Genomic DNA, 19,038 nt, shown 5'->3' on the forward strand with positions numbered 1-19,038 from the left:
GAAGAAGATATATGCAAGAGAGAGCATGCAATATCGTACGTGATGAAGAAGAGAGACAAAGGAAGGAGAGAGACTAGGGTCAAAAAGCTTTGTCAAATCAATTCATGCCTTCATGTATGGTATATATCTTCACCCTTCAATAATGCTCCTCTCTCAGGTCAAAAAAAAAAATAATGGCCCTCTCAATGGATCAATATCATGAAGAAGGAATCGTCCTCCACTCAATGGGGCCTCCCCTCCCCTCCCCCCCTCTCTCTCTCTTCATTTCTTTCCTTCTCCTTTGGATTTATGTGCTTCACATCTTCTCTCTTCCCTTCATCATCATTATCGTATGCATATTGCCCAAAAAGCTTATCTTCTTTACATGCTCTGTATCTTTTTCCTACATATATACTCCTCAGTGCGCCCATGTACGTACCCCAATTGGCTAAATGATAACAATGCTTTTGTTTAATTTTTACTTCTTTTGTCATGAATCAACGATGTCTTGTATATAGAAAATATAATATCATACCTACTGTTGACTTACACCCGAGTGATTCAACAATAGTGTAATTAGAATTCTTTTTGCTGGAAGGGATCGTGTAATTAGCATCATTATTATTGTCAAATTAAGTCGCATATATGCATAGACACACATGATTGTCGCTTTTACTGGTAATTAAGGAAAAAGAAATTGACGAAAAAATAGTTAGTTCATTTAAAAAAAAAGAAATATTTACTGTTTTTTCTTCAGGTTATTAAAGTTTTGAGCATGCAGGAGCATATATAGTGCGAATGGGGCATGCCTATATATGCTTTTTGTTTCTTTCTTTAAATATTTAATTACTTCCACGGTATAGCCGCCATAAGAGGTAAGAAAACAAGCCTTGTGGGTAAAATTTTTAATCTTGCTTTTCCTAATTTTGATGGTAACTAATGAGAGATGCCACGAAGGTAAACTAGCCGGAGGACCTAGCTAGAAATAAAAGCTATGGCAATTGACGGTTTAGGGGCCACAGACTTTCAAACAAAAGCGAATCAGATACATCCATGAATTCATTAATAATTCACAAATCACAACAGCTAGCTACCTTAATATATCTTATTTATAATAATCACGAAACTATACTGTGGGAAAAGTCCAAGCTTGAGGGCAAAGTCAAGTGTTCAGTTTTATTTGCAGTCTTCTCTCTGGGTCGTCTAGTACGATAACATACCAATCAAAAAGTAGGTTACGTCTTTAGTCTCTGGCCTTTCACTATTAACCCCTCGTGTTAGAAGTGGAAGCTAAGAGAGACCCCGTGGTCCTATCCCATTAATTCTTTTTCACTCTTTGTTGGAGAGAAGACTTAGATAAAGTTTATTTTTTTAAAAAAATATTCTGAACAAATCCGACTCTATACAGCATGCAGGTTATTTTTCTGAAGATAATTTATCATGTTATTGTTAAACAGTAATTAAGAAGATATGTATAAACTTTGCATCTAACCTTTCTTCTTTTCTATATATACTGAGCTAATGTGGCTCTTTTCCCCATATCTTTTCTGTGGGTGCTTGATATCCTTTCCTCACACACTAAACTTCCCTATATGGAAAGAAGCGGAGAGGGAAAGAGGAGCTCCAAGTACAAGGTGGAGGAGGAAGAGGAGGTTGAAGATGAAGAAGAAGATGAAGAGCTTGATGAGTTCAATTTAGGAGACGATGGGAGGAAGAAGATGAGAGATCTGTACAGCAAGGGAGGGTCGTCCTCATCAATGGCGCCTTCATGTCAGGTGGAAGGCTGTGACAGTGATCTGAGTGAGGCTAAGCACTACCATCGCCGCCATAAGGTCTGTGAGTTCCATGCCAAGGCTGCTTCTGTGCTCATTGCCGGCTTGCACCAAAGGTTTTGCCAACAATGCAGCAGGTCGTTCGCAAAACCCTAATTCTCTCTACAGTTTCTTTTTGAATCTGAATTACTTGTTAGTAATTACATTTCTTTGTTATTTTGTTACAAGTGAAGTACTTTAAGGGTTTAAGCCCCCAGGAATCGGAATCCAAAAATCTTGACTTTAAGCAGTTTAATTAGTGGGAAAGATGAAGTCTTTTTTGAAATTATCAATTTGAACAGCATTATTTCTGCTTGTGATTAATTGTAATTAAGCTGAGATTCCTGCAAGGTTTGGAAACAGAAGAAATGGTGCAAGATATTTGATATGGAGGATTCCCCGGCCCCTACCCACTTAATATATGTATCATGGAAACCAATAATGTGTAGGATATTAATGGTTAATGCTGTCAAAAATTCAGTTCCGTTATTACTCTATAAGTTGAAAATAGGGCTAGCTAATTGGGACACACGCCTAAAAAAAGTTTCATTTTTTATATTCCTAATTAAGGCACACGTATTAGTTATTACTTACATCAGTACGAGCCACTTAATTTGTTTTTGTCATCCTTAATCCATCCATGTGAGTTACACAGGTTAAACCTCTTTCTTCCTTCGGAGAGGATTTTGGAGGAATGAAAAAGGGTAATAGACCAAAATCCTCAGAGCCTTATTGAGATGAATGCTATATTTGATATTACTCGGATTCATTCATATCCATACACATATGTAGATTATTTCTCATCATTGGCTACCAATTTCTCTTGAAAGTGTTTTTCAGGTTTCATGAGCTGGAAGAATTTGATGACACGAAAAGGAGCTGTAGAAAGCGTTTGGCTGGACACAATGAAAGGCGTCGAAAGAATGCATCTTAACTATATAATCATGGGGAAGGATCTCATCACAACGATGAGAATTCGGATAGTGATGATGATGAGCTCTGAGGCAAGCATATTAGTTTAAATAAATTCCCCCATTGAAATCTTCTTCATGGATAAATTTTACTATGTTATTGTTATCCAAAGATGCTCTCTGTCTTCTGTCAATCTTCTGCCACTGGTGACTTGACCATGTGACACTCCAAATATTTGTCATACTTTTGTGTTCGATGTATTAGCTTGCCTTCATTAATTTCCCAAATATTTAGAATATGGCAGACATCAAAAAGTTCTTAGAAATATGATATTAAATCGTTCCTGTAATTAAATACTTGACAACAATTCATCCAAGTGTTTTCGTGCGGCGAAATTGACCTACATAATCCGTGAATTTCAGTTAACTTTATGCACGATTAACTAGCTTAAAGAGCATGCACGAGAAATTTAATTTTCTCTTGATAATAAGTTGAAATTTCGACTTGTATTTCCACCATCTTTGCTGGCAAAACGTGAAATTCAAGCTTGCTGATCTATGACAAGTTCCTTGCACAAAGGAATAATGCCAGGGAGAGATAAATGATAGCATCTACATTAAAGGATTGGCAAACAAGATTGCCAACGGGATAATAAGAATAAAATAATTATTCGTTGGGACAAAAACCTTTGATTCAAGGAAAAACTCCACTAGAAAACATAACTTCTGGTAAATTTGGGTTCAACTCAAGGTCGGTTTGTTCCTTATTCTGCCCAGAAACGACGTACAGTTTCTTGCAGTCAAACCGAAGTACATCGCCCTTAAAGCATTTTACCGATACCCATTACAGAGGGAAATTGTGGTGCAGATTTGACTGGAACTGTATAAAAGGAGGCTGAAAAAGGAATCTTAAGCACGCTCATTAATGTAGGCTGCATTGACTGTCGAGGTAATAATAAGACAACGTGAGAGAGAGACAGTGAGCCAATGACATTACTGGATCAGATGATAAATGACCCAGTCGTCACATGGTCGTGTGCTCAAGTCAACAAGCAGAGTCAGAGTCGTAAATGGATGCATCAATTATCAGTACTCTAATTGTCTCAGAAAGTAAGCTTTAGTCTAGTTGGAATTTTCTGCTTTCTTTCTCAGTATTCAACATGAATGCGGAAACAATTAGCGTGCTGTGAACTGACATAAGAATGACACTCTAATGATAATATTTTCCATTCGTATGAATGGGGAAAAATGATACAGAATTTATTTTTAAAAAATAATTGGGGGTGTTGGTTTGCAAGCACGGCCCCTTCCAATTTCTTTCTCCAAGAAGCTCGCTAATCCTCATGTTAGATGCAAAACCATTCTATTTCTCTAGCCTCTGAAAAAAATGTCAGAGAGGGACTCTGCACAGAGAATAACAGAAACATTTCACCACTCAAGAAGTAATAGAATGAGGAGTCAGTGTCTTTGACCCCCAAAAAAAAAAAAAAATCAGTATTGAGAACATGAGATGCACCAACCTTAGTCATGCTTAATACCTAACATTTTCATTGCTAGCTCCCAGGTGACAATTGCCGCTGCATTAGCAGGAAATGCTCGAGCAACCGTGGGACCCAAGCCCGTGTAAAGCCCCTTTAATCCAGCCCTCCTGTAAATCTACCCCAAAAACAAAAAGCTTTTGACCTCGTACATATGATCTTTTTTTACATTTGGCAGTTGAGTAACAAGAGGTGAAAAGAATTCGTAGAGCTAACATTACTCAAGACTGGAAAAGGATTCCTTGGACAGTTTCTGTCGGGATTAGTCTGAATAATGGTTTTTGCCACGTCCAGGGGCAAAACAGCCAACCAAAACTGCAAGAACAATCGAGAAAAATACAAAAGTTGAGAAAAGTTCAACGGGACCAAAAATATGCTTAGCTGTCAATATGCTTACAGCTACACCACTGAGGCCACCAGAAACGATCCCAATTCCCATGTCAATCAAGTTACTGTAATTGGACAAGGCAACTTTGACGTGTGAATGCATGTGATAACGCACATATTCATAAACACTGAAAAACACAGAATTTCCGATAGATTCTCTAAGCAATGTTGTATAACCACCGCGAAAGATTCCAGCCACCTGAAAAGGTATTCTGTCAGCTAGTAAACATGTTGATCATGATGTTGCAGAATATGACAGGTTTTCCTCACCCCTTCAGTTTTTACAGTTCTTAGGGCACAATCAAGAGGACTCTTGTATCTGCTGGACGTAGGAACCAAAGAGTCAGTGCCTTGGATTTGCATCCTGCACTGGAAGTTCAGATTTAAACTGGTATCACACAGACAGAAGAGCCATAGGCAACAAGAAATGATTAAGTATGCTAAATCTACGCAAATTTTAGATGCAGCCAATCATGACTATAAATAATTGGCTTGACGTAGACCAGGTCTACCTAAGAATCTCCCAATGCTACCACGCATAAACTTATATTCATTTTACCTTCACCAGCTCTGATGGACACAACACGAAGCTGATTATGGCACCGCCATAAGCTGCAGATGGTATTATTACATGAGGCTGTGGTACACTGCTTGGCAGACCACCCTAACAAAGAAAAAAGAAAAAGGAAACCAGATGGTATGAACTAAAGTGTGTTAAGACACTTTTTATGCAAGCCTGGAGAGCTAGCTTTGTTAATTGGAGGCAAATGAAATGTCAGACCGAGATAAATCTTATCTGAGTCACTTTCATGCAAACCTGTAGGGCTAGTTTTGTCTGGGAATAAATGCCAAAAAGCAGTGAACTTTCAAAAGCCATCCCAATAAAAGATGATGTTGCTCCACTATAAAGACCTCTAATCTGAAAAACAACAACAACAAAAACACAGGGTATATCAGATCAAAATAATCAAATAACAACTAACAATTTTCACGGTCTTGATTTCCAATTTTTTTATGGGCATTGCTATTTTTGATTAAGGAATATCTACCTAAACCTTCTATTTACAAACTTTTGACACAAAGCTTGGAGGTGAGAGGAGAAGATGCACCCCAAAAAGGTGAAATTATGCGATCATTTTCCTTCCTGGCCTCAGCAATCAAAATGGGGGATGCAGCAGCACGGGTAGAGGTTTCAAGAATAAGGAAGACATATAGACAGGAAAGACAAATAAGATATTATAATATTAAAATAATGATTCTATGGAAGAAAAGAATAAGGCAGCCACTTTTTGCTCACAACATAAACTACTAATTGATGAAAGATGTGTGAAGTCCGGAATATGCTTTAATGCAAGAAATGTCATGTCTTTCTTTTCCATAAAGAACTGTAACACAGGTGGATACATGTTCCTTCTGCCATCACAGCATAGCCAATGCTTAAAAGGCTAAAGTGCAGCCAAATTTCACAAATGAATTGTCAATGGCCACCAAAAATCATAACCTCCAGTTCTCACATAAAATCCTCACTTCTTAAAGTTATGTGAAAACTTGGGACTACAAGCTGAGTAAGATATTAACCATCATATCAATGTCACTGTGCACCTAAAACACAAATAGGATGAACAGATAACTTCATTATTACTCATTAACTGATGGTTACATCAGCATAATCAGTAAAATGTTCCCATCTATATTGCCAGACAAAAGAACATAAGTTAATTGGATATTTAGCTAGTAGTTAACAAAATCAGTTTACAAAACCCCATTTCACAAAACCTAATTTCCTAAAAACAACTTTTGTTTCCATTTGTAAAATGCATATGGGTTAATATTCCAATGTCCAGAAGTCAGCTTTGAGTCACCCAAACAAGCATATATCAAAACTGGATTTGCAGAAAGGTAGTTTGGCAACTCCAAACGGTTGGCCAAACACACACTAAATCAATGATCTCCATCAATATGCATAACATCAAGTCTGAATCAGCAGGACTTTCTGTCAGCACTAAAACACAACAAAGTTACATATTCATTATTTCTAAATACGCATATAAAAAAAAGAAAAGAAAAAAGAAAAATTGTCCCGCACAAGATAAAAATCAAGAAACATACTCCCTCAGTCTTCAGTATCCTAGCAGTGCAATGCAAACCACTCCTATATTGAATCCCATGTGCTTCAGTATTGTGTTTTTGCAGCTTCACCTAACAAATGAAGTAATAATAAACAGATAAACTATGACTTCAAAAGCAGACTATAATTAGACCCAAAGAACTGGCCAGCAGTAAAATTTATAACATAACGTATTACCACATCTTAGAAGCCAATAATATCTTATGTTTGCCAACCAGCATAAGAAAAACTTAACATCAAATATCAAATTATTAAGCAGTACTGATAGTAGCCACACTTTAGAATGAAATATATTGCTATGGAAATGAAAGCTTGTGGAGTTTCCAGTTTATGTTGGTGAACGGTGACATCTCTTTTAGGGCTAAATACTACCGATCTAACCATCTCCGAATCCGTTCCATGTTTTATGTAAGTCATTAGTTAGCCCATGCAAAATTCATGCTAGCACCCATGATTCCATGTATCAGAAATATGCCATAACCTGATAAAATCCCAGCTTTCCAAGCTAGCTTGCAAAAGAGTATATCATGGAAGGTAAGGAAGTAAGCCAATACATCAGTATCGCTGTTACATGAGATTGGTTCTTGTTCTGAGGATTTCTTAAGCATGTTTCCCCCAAGGATTTGTATGGGTTTTTTTTTTTTTTTTGGTTGGGCCTAATGTGGGGATTTTTCATTTAAAGCCCATGTTCTCTCACAGTTAGTGAGCTCCAAGCCTGATTTATTCTATCCACTGCATATGTAAATATTTGGAAAATGGCAAGGGATAGCAGGGTAACTTTAAGAACTGATTCAACAGAGGGGAATGGGTTCAGTCGATTGGCCTTCAAATTGATTTGTTGAATTTGTATCAAGCTTATGCATGATGTATCAGAGCATCCAATATTGTGCCACATTCAAAAGTCTGCTTCAACCTTCTTTTAGTCAGATGCAGGAATTCAATTTTGGAGCAGCCTTCAGTCTCCTCCTATGGATCTGAGCCCGCAACAATATACCCCCCTAGCATAGGCTTTCTCCTCCAACCCCAATAAAACTTGTGAGGTACAATGATCTATTTACAACCTATGGTTTTGAACTTATTCCTACATTTTGTACACAATTAGGTCCTCTATCAACGCCAAGTCCCAACCTGGTTGAGCATCTTGAACCAGCCTTTCAAGTGAAGGCTTTTTATCAGTGAAACACCAAAGACAACAGCTCAACATGTATGTACTAACAGCAATGTTGACCAGGTTGATATTTTCAGGGCTGCTATGGAGAGCAAGAATGAAGATCTCACAAATAACATAAATTGTCATCAATTTATTCGAATAGAAGTAGCTCTAAACAAGTTTTGCTTGAAATAGGAGGAGAGATAATTATTTTTACTGTCAGCGTCTCCTTTAATTAATAAGACCATAATTCTTTAAGATTTTCCTTGTAACGGGTCAATTTGTTAGTCAGGTGCGGCAGAATCCCATGCTGTAAAAGTAGATGGCAGACACTTCAATCATTAGAGAGTTGCTATCTAACTGAGGATTCAGATTAAGGTTGCTTGAAAATTTTGTTTTCTAGATTCCTTATAAACGTCAACCACTTCATACGTATATGCTTTCCAATACCAGTGCCAGATTTACCCTTCTTCTACATAGTGAGATCACCACACTCCTCTCCGCTGTGCAGCATGCTATTGTTACTCTGTTAAATCATGCAGCCAAGCTTGTTTCAAATTGAGCAAATCAGTTCTCTCTGGAATAGATTGAATCCACTCCATCAAAAGAGACTATGCTACAATGAGTATAGTTTAGCTGCTGAATTCTGATGCTGCGACCCCAAACAACATCCCACAGCCCAAAAAAAAAAAAAAAGAACACCGAAATATCAGTGAGACAATACAATCGTTTTCGTTCTCTTCCTTTGAACAACTTTCTATGTTATTCATTTATTATTAATTTCAAAATATTCCAAGTACCAATAAAATTATCATACAGTTCCAAACTATCTGGAATTGACTATAATCCATATCTTTTGTAAAAGTCACCATTAGACAGAGAAATGGCCGTAAAATTCCACCTCCCCCGCACATAACAAATTCCACATCTAATCCACATCATAAAGACTTAATTACTCAGTACAACAGCCAAATTCTTCAATCTTCATTGGCTAATAATCCGTAAAATTATGATTAGACAATTATGACAGTGGAAGGCTCTCTGAAAATGTCGTTTTACACCTGCCTGGTCCGGGAATAATTGAAATCGAGATGCACCAAAATGCAAAGAACAATCCATTCCTTCTTTCATTCCCCTATTATCCAACTTCCCTATGAAGCTAGCCCCAAATTACTAGGAGCGGGAGAGCATTAACAACCCCAGAAATTGAACGTAATTAGAATCTCCTAAACCCGTCTGATCATTACAAACATTAGAGCAATTAGACTGAGAGGCAATACACAATACGGAAGGATAAAATGAGAACCTTCACTGTGTCAAAGGGATGGCCCGTAGCCACCGTCGCAACCCCAGCGAGCAAACCGGCCACATATTCCTTGAATCCCGAGCCTGAACTCTCCCCCATGCTGCCTACTTTCTCCAATTGGACTTCTCTCAGCTACTTGCAACTATCTGGGTGTCATTGTACCCGCCAACATTCACCATATTTAATTCGAATCTGCGTCTCAATATCCACTCGTAAGAGTTAACCTCCTCTAGTGGAAAGGTGGAGTCCCACGCTACGTTCACTTCCAGTGGTCGATGGCTCCAAGCAGCAACAGTCGCCAGCGCAAGATTTTTTTTTTCTTTATAAAAGAAATAAATGTAGGATTTATCTTGGTATTTATAGGTAAACTGACTTGAAGGGAAATGATTAATTTGGCGGCAGCAGAAAGAACCTCCTCCTTGTCGTTAGTTCAGAGAGAAGAGTAATTTGGCTCATTATCTTCTTCCCAAAACCATCTTCCTCTTCCTTGGCCGACTTGCGTCCGCAGGGTCGGACAGAGGTTTAGGCAATAGGTGGGCGCGCAAGGTTACAAAGTAATAATAACAACAACAACAATAACAAATATACTTTGGGGCATAAGAAAGACGGCGGGAAAAAAGAAGAAACGGCAAACAACGTTGATCAAGCCATGTTCAAGGGCTAAACAGATGCTGAATGAGACAAATGTCCGAAGAGCAGCTATAAAAGTAGTTAATTACCCAAAAAAACATGCCATTTTAGAATTGCTTACTACTCACTTCATAAGTAGTAGTTATATGCTGGGGTTTGTTCCAAAAATACATAAATTAAATATCCCCACATACTATTTCCGATTCTAATTATAAGATCCAGTTAACTAATTTAAAAAGATTAAGAGTCTTAGTTAAGTTAATTATTTGTAATGAATATGTGTTGTTTTTTCTAAAATATCCTTACTAATTAAGTTTATTATCTAAAACTGCTATTATTAGAATGACTGTCTTGAAAAAAATAAATATGAGAGACAAAATAGACTGAGGTCTTATATTTAGGACCAAATAAAAGTCAAATAATATCTTATATTAAGGACCAGGGGTAGTATTATGCTTTGTTGACTATATTTGATTAATTTTGATAAAGTGCTTTGCATTACTCGATCAATATCAGCAACAGTAGTTTGGGAACTAATTAGATTATTGAATTGTTGCTAATCTAGATATGATAATGTATCATTTATAACATGGCTTGTTACTTTGGAAAGACCCCTTGAGTCCCAAATAATATCAATCTAATCTGCTTGACCCAAAAAAAGAAAATCTAATCTGGATTGGATTTCAAATTTGCTAATCTATAACTGTGTGCTTGTAAACTATTGTTGTCAATTTGACAAAGCCAGTGTCGATCAATCAACAATAGATTCCCCCCCAGTAATCACCTCAATCCAAGAGCATGGGTATTTTTTGAGGCAAAAAAATATAGATATAAAAGGAGAATGACAGAATGGGAACTGAAAATTGCATGCTGCTACTTGCTGGGCTTGACATAAGAGTTAGTATAGGATTAAATTTGATCATAAATATAAGATTCTAATTTTATTAACCGCATATGTTAAGGAAGTTTGCTTCAGTTTTTATCCAAATGGTTCAAGAGGGTATTTTAGAAAAGTTAACATGTATTTTTGACAAATAGACAATTTAACTATTTTTCTCAATTTACCCAAATTAGTTAAGTAGATTTTATATTAAAAAGCAGAGGTAGTATACCCCAAGTTCAATTTTTTTATAAAAATATGTTGTTATTTGTAAGTTAAGTCAAAATCTATTATTATTGAAGTGTAGAAAACAAACATGATATAAAATTTTTTTAATAATTTTGAGGTTACTTTTCTGTTATTTTTTCAAATATAAATATATTTAAAAAACACAAGATTTATGAAGAGTGTAGAAAACAAACATGATATAAAATTTAATAATGATGCTTGGTAACATCATTAGAAGTAATAACAATAAAAGAGTACAGCCAGACAAGCTATTGATGTGGAAATTTTATGTTCTACGTCAATTTTTATGTGTTTAGGATTGCAGAGATTAGGGGTGGAGATCTCCCCTTCGAAGGCTCAAGCCTGACAATGCTATAAAAAGAAAAGGAGTCACAGCAAGTCACATTCATAACAAGAAAGAAAGAATCGGTAATTGATGTAGAAAGTGGCTTTCAATGTCAAGTGTTTACAAAACTGCGTCGTTGAATTGCACGTCCCCTTGAAACCAAGACGTTTAAAGAATTTCGTACGTGGACCCCCCATCACAGTGTCTGGCCAATCAGAGAGCCGGCCACCTTAACTTGTTCATACGACCATAGAAGAGAGTCATTCTAGGCCCCATGACCTGTCCCTGAAATTGCATCAATCAGCAAGGAGCAATCTGATTCAACTTCTAGCTTGATAATTATTGGGCTTGTCTGTGAAAATATTTAAAAATACTTATAAATACATTTTATATAAGTTAAAATAAAATTTTTCTCACCCTATGTCGTATTTACTAAATCAATATTAAAAAGTTACTTATAAACTATTTCAAATAGATCTATTATTTTTCAACTTCTTTGACACGAATAGCAAACGCACAGACACTTCGTATTATTCTTTAATTAATTGCACTTCTTTATCTTTTAACAAGAATGTTTTCTTTTGCTTGCGCATTGACATAGACATACACACTCATATTCTAAAAAGAGCAGTTCTTGTGTATCCATGCACATGCACATACGAATGCATCTTTTTTGCGTCTTCTAATTAATTATCACACACGTAAGGTGGTAGCTAGATGTCTATGTGAGCATGTCTTGTTTAATACGGGAGGAAATTTAAATAGAGTCAAACACTATTTCTTTTCTAATCTGCACACATTCGGATGAGATCCCAAACTCAAGCCTCACGTTGTACGTGTGTGTTTAATTATATTAAATTAAAAAGAAATATTACATTTAGTTCTTAATATAAGAGTTGGTTAGAATTATATTTGGTTTTAAATATAAGACTCTAATTTATTTTATTTTTTTACTTATCATTTACTTTTTAAATTATCTTTATTGTGTCAGCAGAGTTTGTATCAAGAGTTGTTTCAATGGAAATGATTTTAAAATGTATTTTTTTGGCCGAAATTTAAGAAGATATTTTAAGAAAACTAACATATATAATTTTTACAGATAATTAATTCAACTTATTATACTACATAGATAGAGGGAATATTTATGGGCGGGGTTTAAATTTTGCTCAACTCACTTCACACGCTGTAAATATTTCTATTACGTACTTGTGCATACATAAAGTTGAAGTCAAACTAAAATTTTGAGTTAATACAAGCCAACTCAACTTTCTGACTGTATGAGCGTGAGAAACATGTTAAATATTACTATCTCCAGTTTTTAATATAAGAGCTAGTTTGATTTTTAATGGTCCTAAATCAATTCATTTTGTGTAAAATATTTATCTATTTTTTTAAAATAATCATTATAGTAATAGTTTTAGCTGATATGCATGATTAGTAAGAATATTCTAAAAAGAAAATACTTATTTATTACAAATAACTAAATTAACTAAGTTTCTTAAATTTTTTAAATTAGTCAACTAAGCCTTCTATTAAGAATTAAAAATAGTAATATATACTGCCTCCGGTCCTTAATATAGGACCTCGTTTAACTTTTGTTTTGATTCTAAATATAAAACCCCAATCCACTTTGTCTCTAATATTTATGCATTTTTTTAAAGATAATCCTTATAACAATAGTCGTTTTATCCAATATATTTTATTAACATAGATAGTTGAGAAAAGATAACACCTATTTATGACAAATAACTAACTTAACTTTTTTTTTAATCTCCTTAAATTAGTTAACTAGTTCTTATAATTAGGATGAAAGAAGGCAGTGTGTATTTTGAATGATCAGTTATTGGTATACAGTACACCGTGTTCAACTACGTAGTTTTTTTTTTTTTTTTTGGCCAAACATATTATTAGCCGCATTTTATATATGGAAACTAAATATGTGAGCATAACTGACATGACGCATACATTAATGATAGACTTTTCCTAATTATTAAATGAATAAAAAAAGATTATACCACTAGTTGCTAAGTACTCCTCCTGTCCTTGATGATTATTACACACTGACATTGATAATCATATTCATTGTGTTTGTTTACGGTTCCATTGTACTTGCCATCCTTTCTTCTCTCTCTCTTTTTTTTTTTTAAAAAGCTCTATTTTCCAAGAGCTAAAAATAGTTTTATAGAGATTATTAGTTTTATATCCGAATAATAATAATAATATTAATTTGAGAATCGTGAAATTTATCGCTGAAGATGGTATGCGCCAGCCAACCAACCTATTTCGCGCTGAAAAGGCTTCAGTCAGTAAGACCGGCGTCCAGCCACCCAGATCCACGATCGGGTAAAATTCAAGTGCTTCGCGGACCATACATCCAACCAATCAGAATCGATAAGACCAGAAATATTTCTGCTTTCTGTGACGTGGCTACATATTATCGGTTCTATAACCCGGGCTCACACACGATACTGTGGTTTGTGCTTCGCAGCCATGTAAATTGCATATAATAAAGGAAATTCGGTAGAGCCACGAGTCGCCCCCGTCGCTCCCCTCTCTCTCCCTTCTCATATCTTTTTCTTTTTCTCCGTCGCGCTGTCTCTCTCTGCGAAGGTCAAGGCATCAAGTCACGCCTTGCCACCGCATCTCAATAGCCACAGCCAGCGGCCTCCGCAGATTGCATAGCTTTGGGAGCCTTCGTTTTTTCCTTGGCAGATTTTTTGCTTCCAGGAAAAGCAATGCCAGCCCAGAAGCGCTTGTTCGACGTACCAGAAGAGGGTGCTTTTCTCGGCGAGAGGAACCACCACGAGAAGCTAGAAGATGGAGTGGGTACGTGTTATTGTGCGCAGAACCCTCAACCAACCTAAAATTTTCACGACGGGAACTAGTTACTTCATGCAATTTATCTGAATTTTCGTTGATTATGTTGTTTCATAATGTTTTTGCCCGTTCCTATGTATTCCTCAGAATCCGATCGAAGCCCTTCGGAGAGCACCGGCGACAAAGAAGAGTATGTGAGCTGATTCGTTACTCTGCTTTGCTTTCTTTGTTTACTATATATACGATTCTCCTTCTCCTTCTCCTTCTCCTCCTCTTCCGTCGATTATATATGCTGCTGTTTGTTTCTGAATGCGGGGCTGGATTCTGGATCGACTTGGTCTGTTCTACTTCACATTTTCTCATCTCATTTTACGGCACTTTCTTGAGTATAAACTATGTGGTCTGTGTGATTTTAAGAGCATTCGATAATATTGGGGGTGGTTTTCGCTATTCATCAGTGATGGGTTCTCTTCGGCTTTTCTGGTCGTGGTTTAAGAGCTGTAGTTCTGATTTTTGGTGGATTTCGGTGTTAAATCCTCCGAAGTGGGGCTGTGACTTTCTCGACTTCAACATGAGTTCGTATCTATATGGATAACTGAAACGTTGTTCTGTGCTGTTGGCTGGATTGTTATTGCATTTACTCCTCTTCTTAGGGGGAAAATATTGTTTTGCCGTTGCTGAGAAGGATTAAATCTGCCTGGGTTGCGTGTTCTATTTTGAATCCAAATTTCCACGGAGAGAAACGTAGAACACTTAAGAGAGACTCAACTGTAGTGGAGCACTGCAAGCTTTCGCTTCATGAAATGGCATCTTGTTATTATCTTACTCATGCTGAACTTTACCAAAAGCCTCGTTGATTTGAATGTTATGTTATCCATGAAGAATAATTTATTCTGTGAGAAGCATTTTTATCTGGTGCTAAAGTCACGTCATTGTTGGCATGTGGTTTCTCCAAATGATCCATCGGTCTTTACTTGTGAATGTTTATTGCAAGAGCACGCTACTCTGCATAAGCAAATAATGTGAAATGCATGAGTGAGTGAGTGCGTGCATGCATGCATAAGATAACCCTTTTTGTTTTTTAAAAAAAAAAAATGATGTTACATGGTATTCATGGTGAAAAACTGAAAATCCTGGTTATTGGGCTTTAGAAAAGAATTAGTTATCAGGATCTGTTATTCACCATTGGCTTTTGCATTCATATGATTTCTGAGAAGGTATACATGTTTTACTGAGTACAATGATACAATCTCAAGAAGGACATTTCCGCCTATATCTTTCTCAGCACCTCCTTTTAATTCCAAGGTTGATTATTTCTTATCAGTCAAGCAGCCACAGAGGAGGAATTTTATCTGTCTGTATGGCTGTACCATCTCTAAAGGCGTAATGCATACACTTTGACCAGAAACTTGAGAATATGGCCTTTGGCAATGGTTCATCCCCTTTAAAGTTATAATTAGCCTCGTTTCTCTGTGCATGGAATGAAGTCTAAATAATGAATCATATTATTCACGTATTATGAATAATGTAGGTTGTTATAGATTCTCTATTATATTATGTATTGATATTAAATTATACAATTTGCTAATACCTCACTATATTGGTATTTATTCGCAGGTTTGTTATTATAAAATTGTCAGATGTACGCAAGGAAGTCCAATGCCCTATCTGCCTAGGTGTGCATGTTTGTTCTTTCTTTCTTTGTTAAAAATAATGCTTAACAAAATTCCTAATAAAGCATGAAAACCAACATAGGCGAGGGGCGCGGCATGAACATGAGGATGAAACAAAATTTGATGTTTCAAGTGCTATTTGAAGTGTTGCGTCATAGCCTATACGGGAACCCATTTCATGTTGGGCATGAAAGTGACTCTTTGTTGACTTTTGAGTTTGAACACTCTGCTCTTGTCGCATGTGTAAAATGTGACTCTAGAGGGATCTTATTTTTTATCTTTGGAATATATACAAGGAACAAAAACAGCAGAAAATCTTGGCGCCAGTGAAATACCTTCAAGTTTGAGAAATAGTTGGCTATCTAGAAATTCGAATTGTAATTCAACAAGAAACCAACAAACTGGAAAGGAAGAAATAAATCTGTGTTTTCCCATCAGGGATTGTATTTATGTTGCTTTTTTTTTTTTTTTTGGCATGTTGGGGCATGGAGTTTTGAGTACTTTTGTGCAAATTGTGCAGGAAGCAGCGTTTTAATTTTTTATTTTAGTTTACTTGCCTTGGTATCAAACTATGTAGAATTGATTGATTGCTTCTGTTTGATGTATAGGCATCATTCGAAAAACAAGAACTGTAATGGAATGCCTGCACCGCTTTTGCAGGGAGTGTATAGACAAATCCATGCGCCTTGGGTTTGTGCTACCTTCTGTACATTATTTCAGAGATGAATTATATGCAATTGGGATATTTTAAGTCTGGGTGCAGAAGTTTTTTTCCCCCCTTCCCTCCAATGTATAATCAAGACTTGTTTTGTTGCAGCAACAATGAATGCCCTGCATGCCGCACACATTGTGCTAGCCGACGCTCACTGAGAGATGACCCAAACTATGATGCTTTAATTGCTGCTCTTTATCCAGATATAGACAAGTATGAACAGGAGGTAATATGGATTTACTTCATTGCATATTGAAAAATTTACTATTTCATCTACCTGGAAAGAAATGGTATTAACAAGGTTCTGGCCTAGGAATTGGCTCTGCATGAAGATGAAAAAGTTCGCAATAAGCAGGTGAGTAAGTCTTCTTTTTTGATAGCTGATTACTGATTATCAAATGATAATCAGTAAACGATTATCAAATGACAAAACGTTTTTCTTTTAATGCTTGATTGTTGATCACTGATGATGACGACGACGACGACTTCCTAACGTTTATAATATATATAAAGGGTTTTATCTTTTTTGAGCAGATCCAAGAATCTATTGCTCAGACTCTTCAACGGCAAGCAGAAGCACTGGGTAAAAAACGCAATCCTAAAACGATTACAAGGAGGTCACAAGGTAGCTATCGAGCTTCACATGTGAGGGCGAGAAGAAACTGTAGAAGTACCATTGAACTTCAGGGATCTGATGACACTGAGGAAATGAATGATGATGATGGGGCTAAGGTTTCTTCTTCTGGTGATGAGCTAATAGAAACCAAACCAAAAAGATGTAAAAGAGGGGCAGAAGCACAATTTCCTCCGCATTCTGCAACTACTGTTGCAGATGGTGCTAGTGATGAAAATGCTCCTGAAGTAAGTAGAGAATTCCTGAGTCCTTCTAGTACACTTGCCTGGGGAAAAAATGGTCACCGGAGTCACACCCGAGTCAATGGCAAGAATGCCAGAAATAGTCGCCTTGCCAAATTGATTGATAATCTCCGTGTCTTGGAAGAAAACGATGATGAGGTAATTAAATTTTCTCCGCAGTTGCGATCTGGCTTCTGCTGGAATAGACTATTAAAACCTCTGTAGCTTTCAACCTGGTGCAACTAGTTGGATGTCTCATGTTAACTTCTAAATCGGTGCATCAGATTCATCAAAGGGGTTGCTTAATCCATGTCTTTATCATTTACCATTATGATTGGATTTTGGAATTTCGTTTCTACTTGAACACTCACACCGCCACAATAATAGGATTGTTGATGTGATTTATATTGTTTCAGTTGGGTGTCTGCCTCATGCTTGTGCCTTTTGATGAGAAAAGAATACCAAGTTTGCAGAAGCCATACCTCTGCTGCAGACCTACATTGTCTGTCAGGCACCTGTGCCAGGTTATTCTCTTTGCAGCAATTATGTGCCTATTTAGCACGTAATCTTAATTCTAATTTTTTTTTTTTACTTCCTACAGTATGTTGCCCCTCAAATAGCTGTACAGGCTGATGAGGTTGAGATATGCTTGGTAAAAGAACAGCAAGCCAACATTATTACAGCTGCAGGCTCAGTAGACATGGGCAAAGATAATGTGCAAGTGTTGAGAGAGCAGGAAACGTTGGCCGAACTTAAACCTGATCATTTTAGCCGTGGCCATGTGGTAAACCTTATGGACGTGACTACATGTGGCATATACATTAAGAATTACTAGTTAGCTTTTTATTAACCCTCGCTCTCTTCCCTGTATTTTGCAGCTTATGGCGTATAAGAGGAGGCTGTCGGACTCAACTGCGTCTAGCTCGAGGTGAATGACGTGCGATCATCACCTAAACCAATTCTTCGTTAATTGCATAATTATACTAATACTGAAACGGTAATTCGTCTGAGGCAGTTTTATCATTCGTATTTTTTTCTTGTTCCTTTCAATATTTCCCTCATACTGTAGAAGGGCTGAAATTTGTTTGTATAGTGCACAGAAAATGAGAATCTCAAATCTCAAATGTAACTACATTTGACACACTTTAGGTTTCTTACAATCCGCATGAAAGCTTTGGTGTGTCTTTTATTGTGTGGTTGTGTGCAGCTCTCCTGAAATGGTCGGGGTCTTTTTTAATTATTGCTTTACAGAGATGGTAGGAGCGCGCACGCCTTCCCCCCCCCCCTCTCTTCCTTTTTTTTCCCCAAAAAAAAAAAAAATCAACACCAACGCGAAGATCATATCAGTATTTGGGTTTTACAAGTCAGATAGTGCCGTGAATTGCATAGTGCAAAAGCGAGGTTTGAAAGCTCACATATACAACGTCTAAATTATGGTTGCAAACTTTGCAAATTTTACTACTTTAATGAGCAAATATTTTATTCTGTGATGATACGCAACTACACCTTATTGTTTCTTCAAGACTAGACTCAGCATTTCAGGCACACCCGGAAAAAGGGGGGGGGGGGAGGTACACTTAACATTTGGGGTTGATTAATGTTTGTTCTGTGTCATCCACATCTGCATATATAGCTTTTATTGTTCTGGGTGATTTATTCATTCAGCCACCTATTGGCATTAAATAAA

General features: G+C 36.6%; 3 protein-coding genes across 4 annotated transcripts; 2 read left to right on the plus strand and 1 right to left on the minus strand.

The window, feature by feature from the left end:
• The first annotated feature begins 1,515 nt into the window (after positions 1 to 1,515).
• LOC114734113 (squamosa promoter-binding-like protein 3) lies at positions 1,516 to 2,962 on the plus strand. Of its 2 annotated transcripts, XM_028921635.1 has the most exons (3): positions 1,516 to 1,888; positions 2,446 to 2,494; positions 2,631 to 2,713. In XM_028921635.1, exons 1-2 carry the CDS (start codon positions 1,572 to 1,574, stop codon positions 2,486 to 2,488), a joined length of 360 nt encoding a protein of 119 aa, XP_028777468.1. In that variant the 5' UTR covers positions 1,516 to 1,571; the 3' UTR covers positions 2,489 to 2,494; positions 2,631 to 2,713. The 2 variants fall into 2 exon arrangements, with proteins under 2 accessions (XP_028777468.1, XP_028777467.1); XM_028921634.1 differs by lacking the exon at positions 2,446 to 2,494 and having other exon boundaries at positions 1,518 to 1,888; positions 2,631 to 2,962.
• Positions 2,963 to 3,762: 800 nt separating this feature from the next.
• On the minus strand, positions 3,763 to 9,691 carry LOC114734107 (mitochondrial arginine transporter BAC1). Its single transcript, XM_028921620.1, has 9 exons — positions 9,211 to 9,691; positions 6,736 to 6,825; positions 5,444 to 5,545; positions 5,186 to 5,290; positions 4,897 to 4,995; positions 4,637 to 4,825; positions 4,456 to 4,554; positions 4,222 to 4,357; positions 3,763 to 4,104 (listed from the first exon to the last, which is right to left on the minus strand). The coding sequence occupies exons 1-8, from the start codon at positions 9,307 to 9,309 to the stop codon at positions 4,223 to 4,225; spliced, it is 918 nt and encodes a 305-aa protein (XP_028777453.1). The 5' UTR covers positions 9,310 to 9,691; the 3' UTR covers positions 3,763 to 4,104; position 4,222.
• A 4,149-nt stretch (positions 9,692 to 13,840) lies between these two features.
• LOC114734106 (putative E3 ubiquitin-protein ligase RING1a) lies at positions 13,841 to 18,543 on the plus strand. Its single transcript, XM_028921619.1, has 10 exons — positions 13,841 to 14,120; positions 14,259 to 14,301; positions 15,729 to 15,787; positions 16,393 to 16,474; positions 16,602 to 16,722; positions 16,810 to 16,851; positions 17,031 to 17,510; positions 17,768 to 17,875; positions 17,953 to 18,135; positions 18,230 to 18,543. Exons 1-10 carry the CDS (start codon positions 14,030 to 14,032, stop codon positions 18,281 to 18,283), a joined length of 1,263 nt encoding a protein of 420 aa, XP_028777452.1. The 5' UTR covers positions 13,841 to 14,029; the 3' UTR covers positions 18,284 to 18,543.
• Positions 18,544 to 19,038: the final 495 nt, after the last annotated feature.

This window comes from Neltuma alba, unplaced genomic scaffold (genome assembly GCF_004799145.2).
Source record: "Neltuma alba isolate B1F8T4 unplaced genomic scaffold, ASM479914v2 tig00013076_pilon, whole genome shotgun sequence".
Classification (NCBI taxonomy): domain Eukaryota; kingdom Viridiplantae; phylum Streptophyta; class Magnoliopsida; order Fabales; family Fabaceae; genus Neltuma; species Neltuma alba.

What these genes read in the sequence shown, in the direction of transcription:
- LOC114734107 (XM_028921620.1), bottom strand. Translation starts at nt 9,309, where the DNA reads ATGGGGGAGAGTTCAGGCTCGGGATTCAAGGAATATGTGGCCGGTTTG. An exon ending in ATCCCTTTGACACAGTGAAG is followed by an intron (nt 6,826 to 9,210) that starts GTTCTCATTTTA and finishes TTCATTTGTTAG; the next exon opens with GTGAAGCTGCAAAAACACAA. An exon ending in CTTTTCCAGTCTTGAGTAAT is followed by an intron (nt 4,358 to 4,455) that starts GTTAGCTCTACG and finishes TTTTTGGGGTAG; the next exon opens with ATTTACAGGAGGGCTGGATT.
- LOC114734113 (XM_028921634.1), top strand. Translation starts at nt 1,572, where the DNA reads ATGGAAAGAAGCGGAGAGGGAAAGAGGAGCTCCAAGTACAAGGTGGAG. An exon ending in TTTTGCCAACAATGCAGCAG is followed by an intron (nt 1,889 to 2,630) that starts GTCGTTCGCAAA and finishes AGTGTTTTTCAG; the next exon opens with GTTTCATGAGCTGGAAGAAT.
- LOC114734106 (XM_028921619.1), top strand. Translation starts at nt 14,030, where the DNA reads ATGCCAGCCCAGAAGCGCTTGTTCGACGTACCAGAAGAGGGTGCTTTT. An exon ending in GAAGCTAGAAGATGGAGTGG is followed by an intron (nt 14,121 to 14,258) that starts GTACGTGTTATT and finishes TGTATTCCTCAG; the next exon opens with AATCCGATCGAAGCCCTTCG. An exon ending in GACAAATCCATGCGCCTTGG is followed by an intron (nt 16,475 to 16,601) that starts GTTTGTGCTACC and finishes GTTTTGTTGCAG; the next exon opens with CAACAATGAATGCCCTGCAT.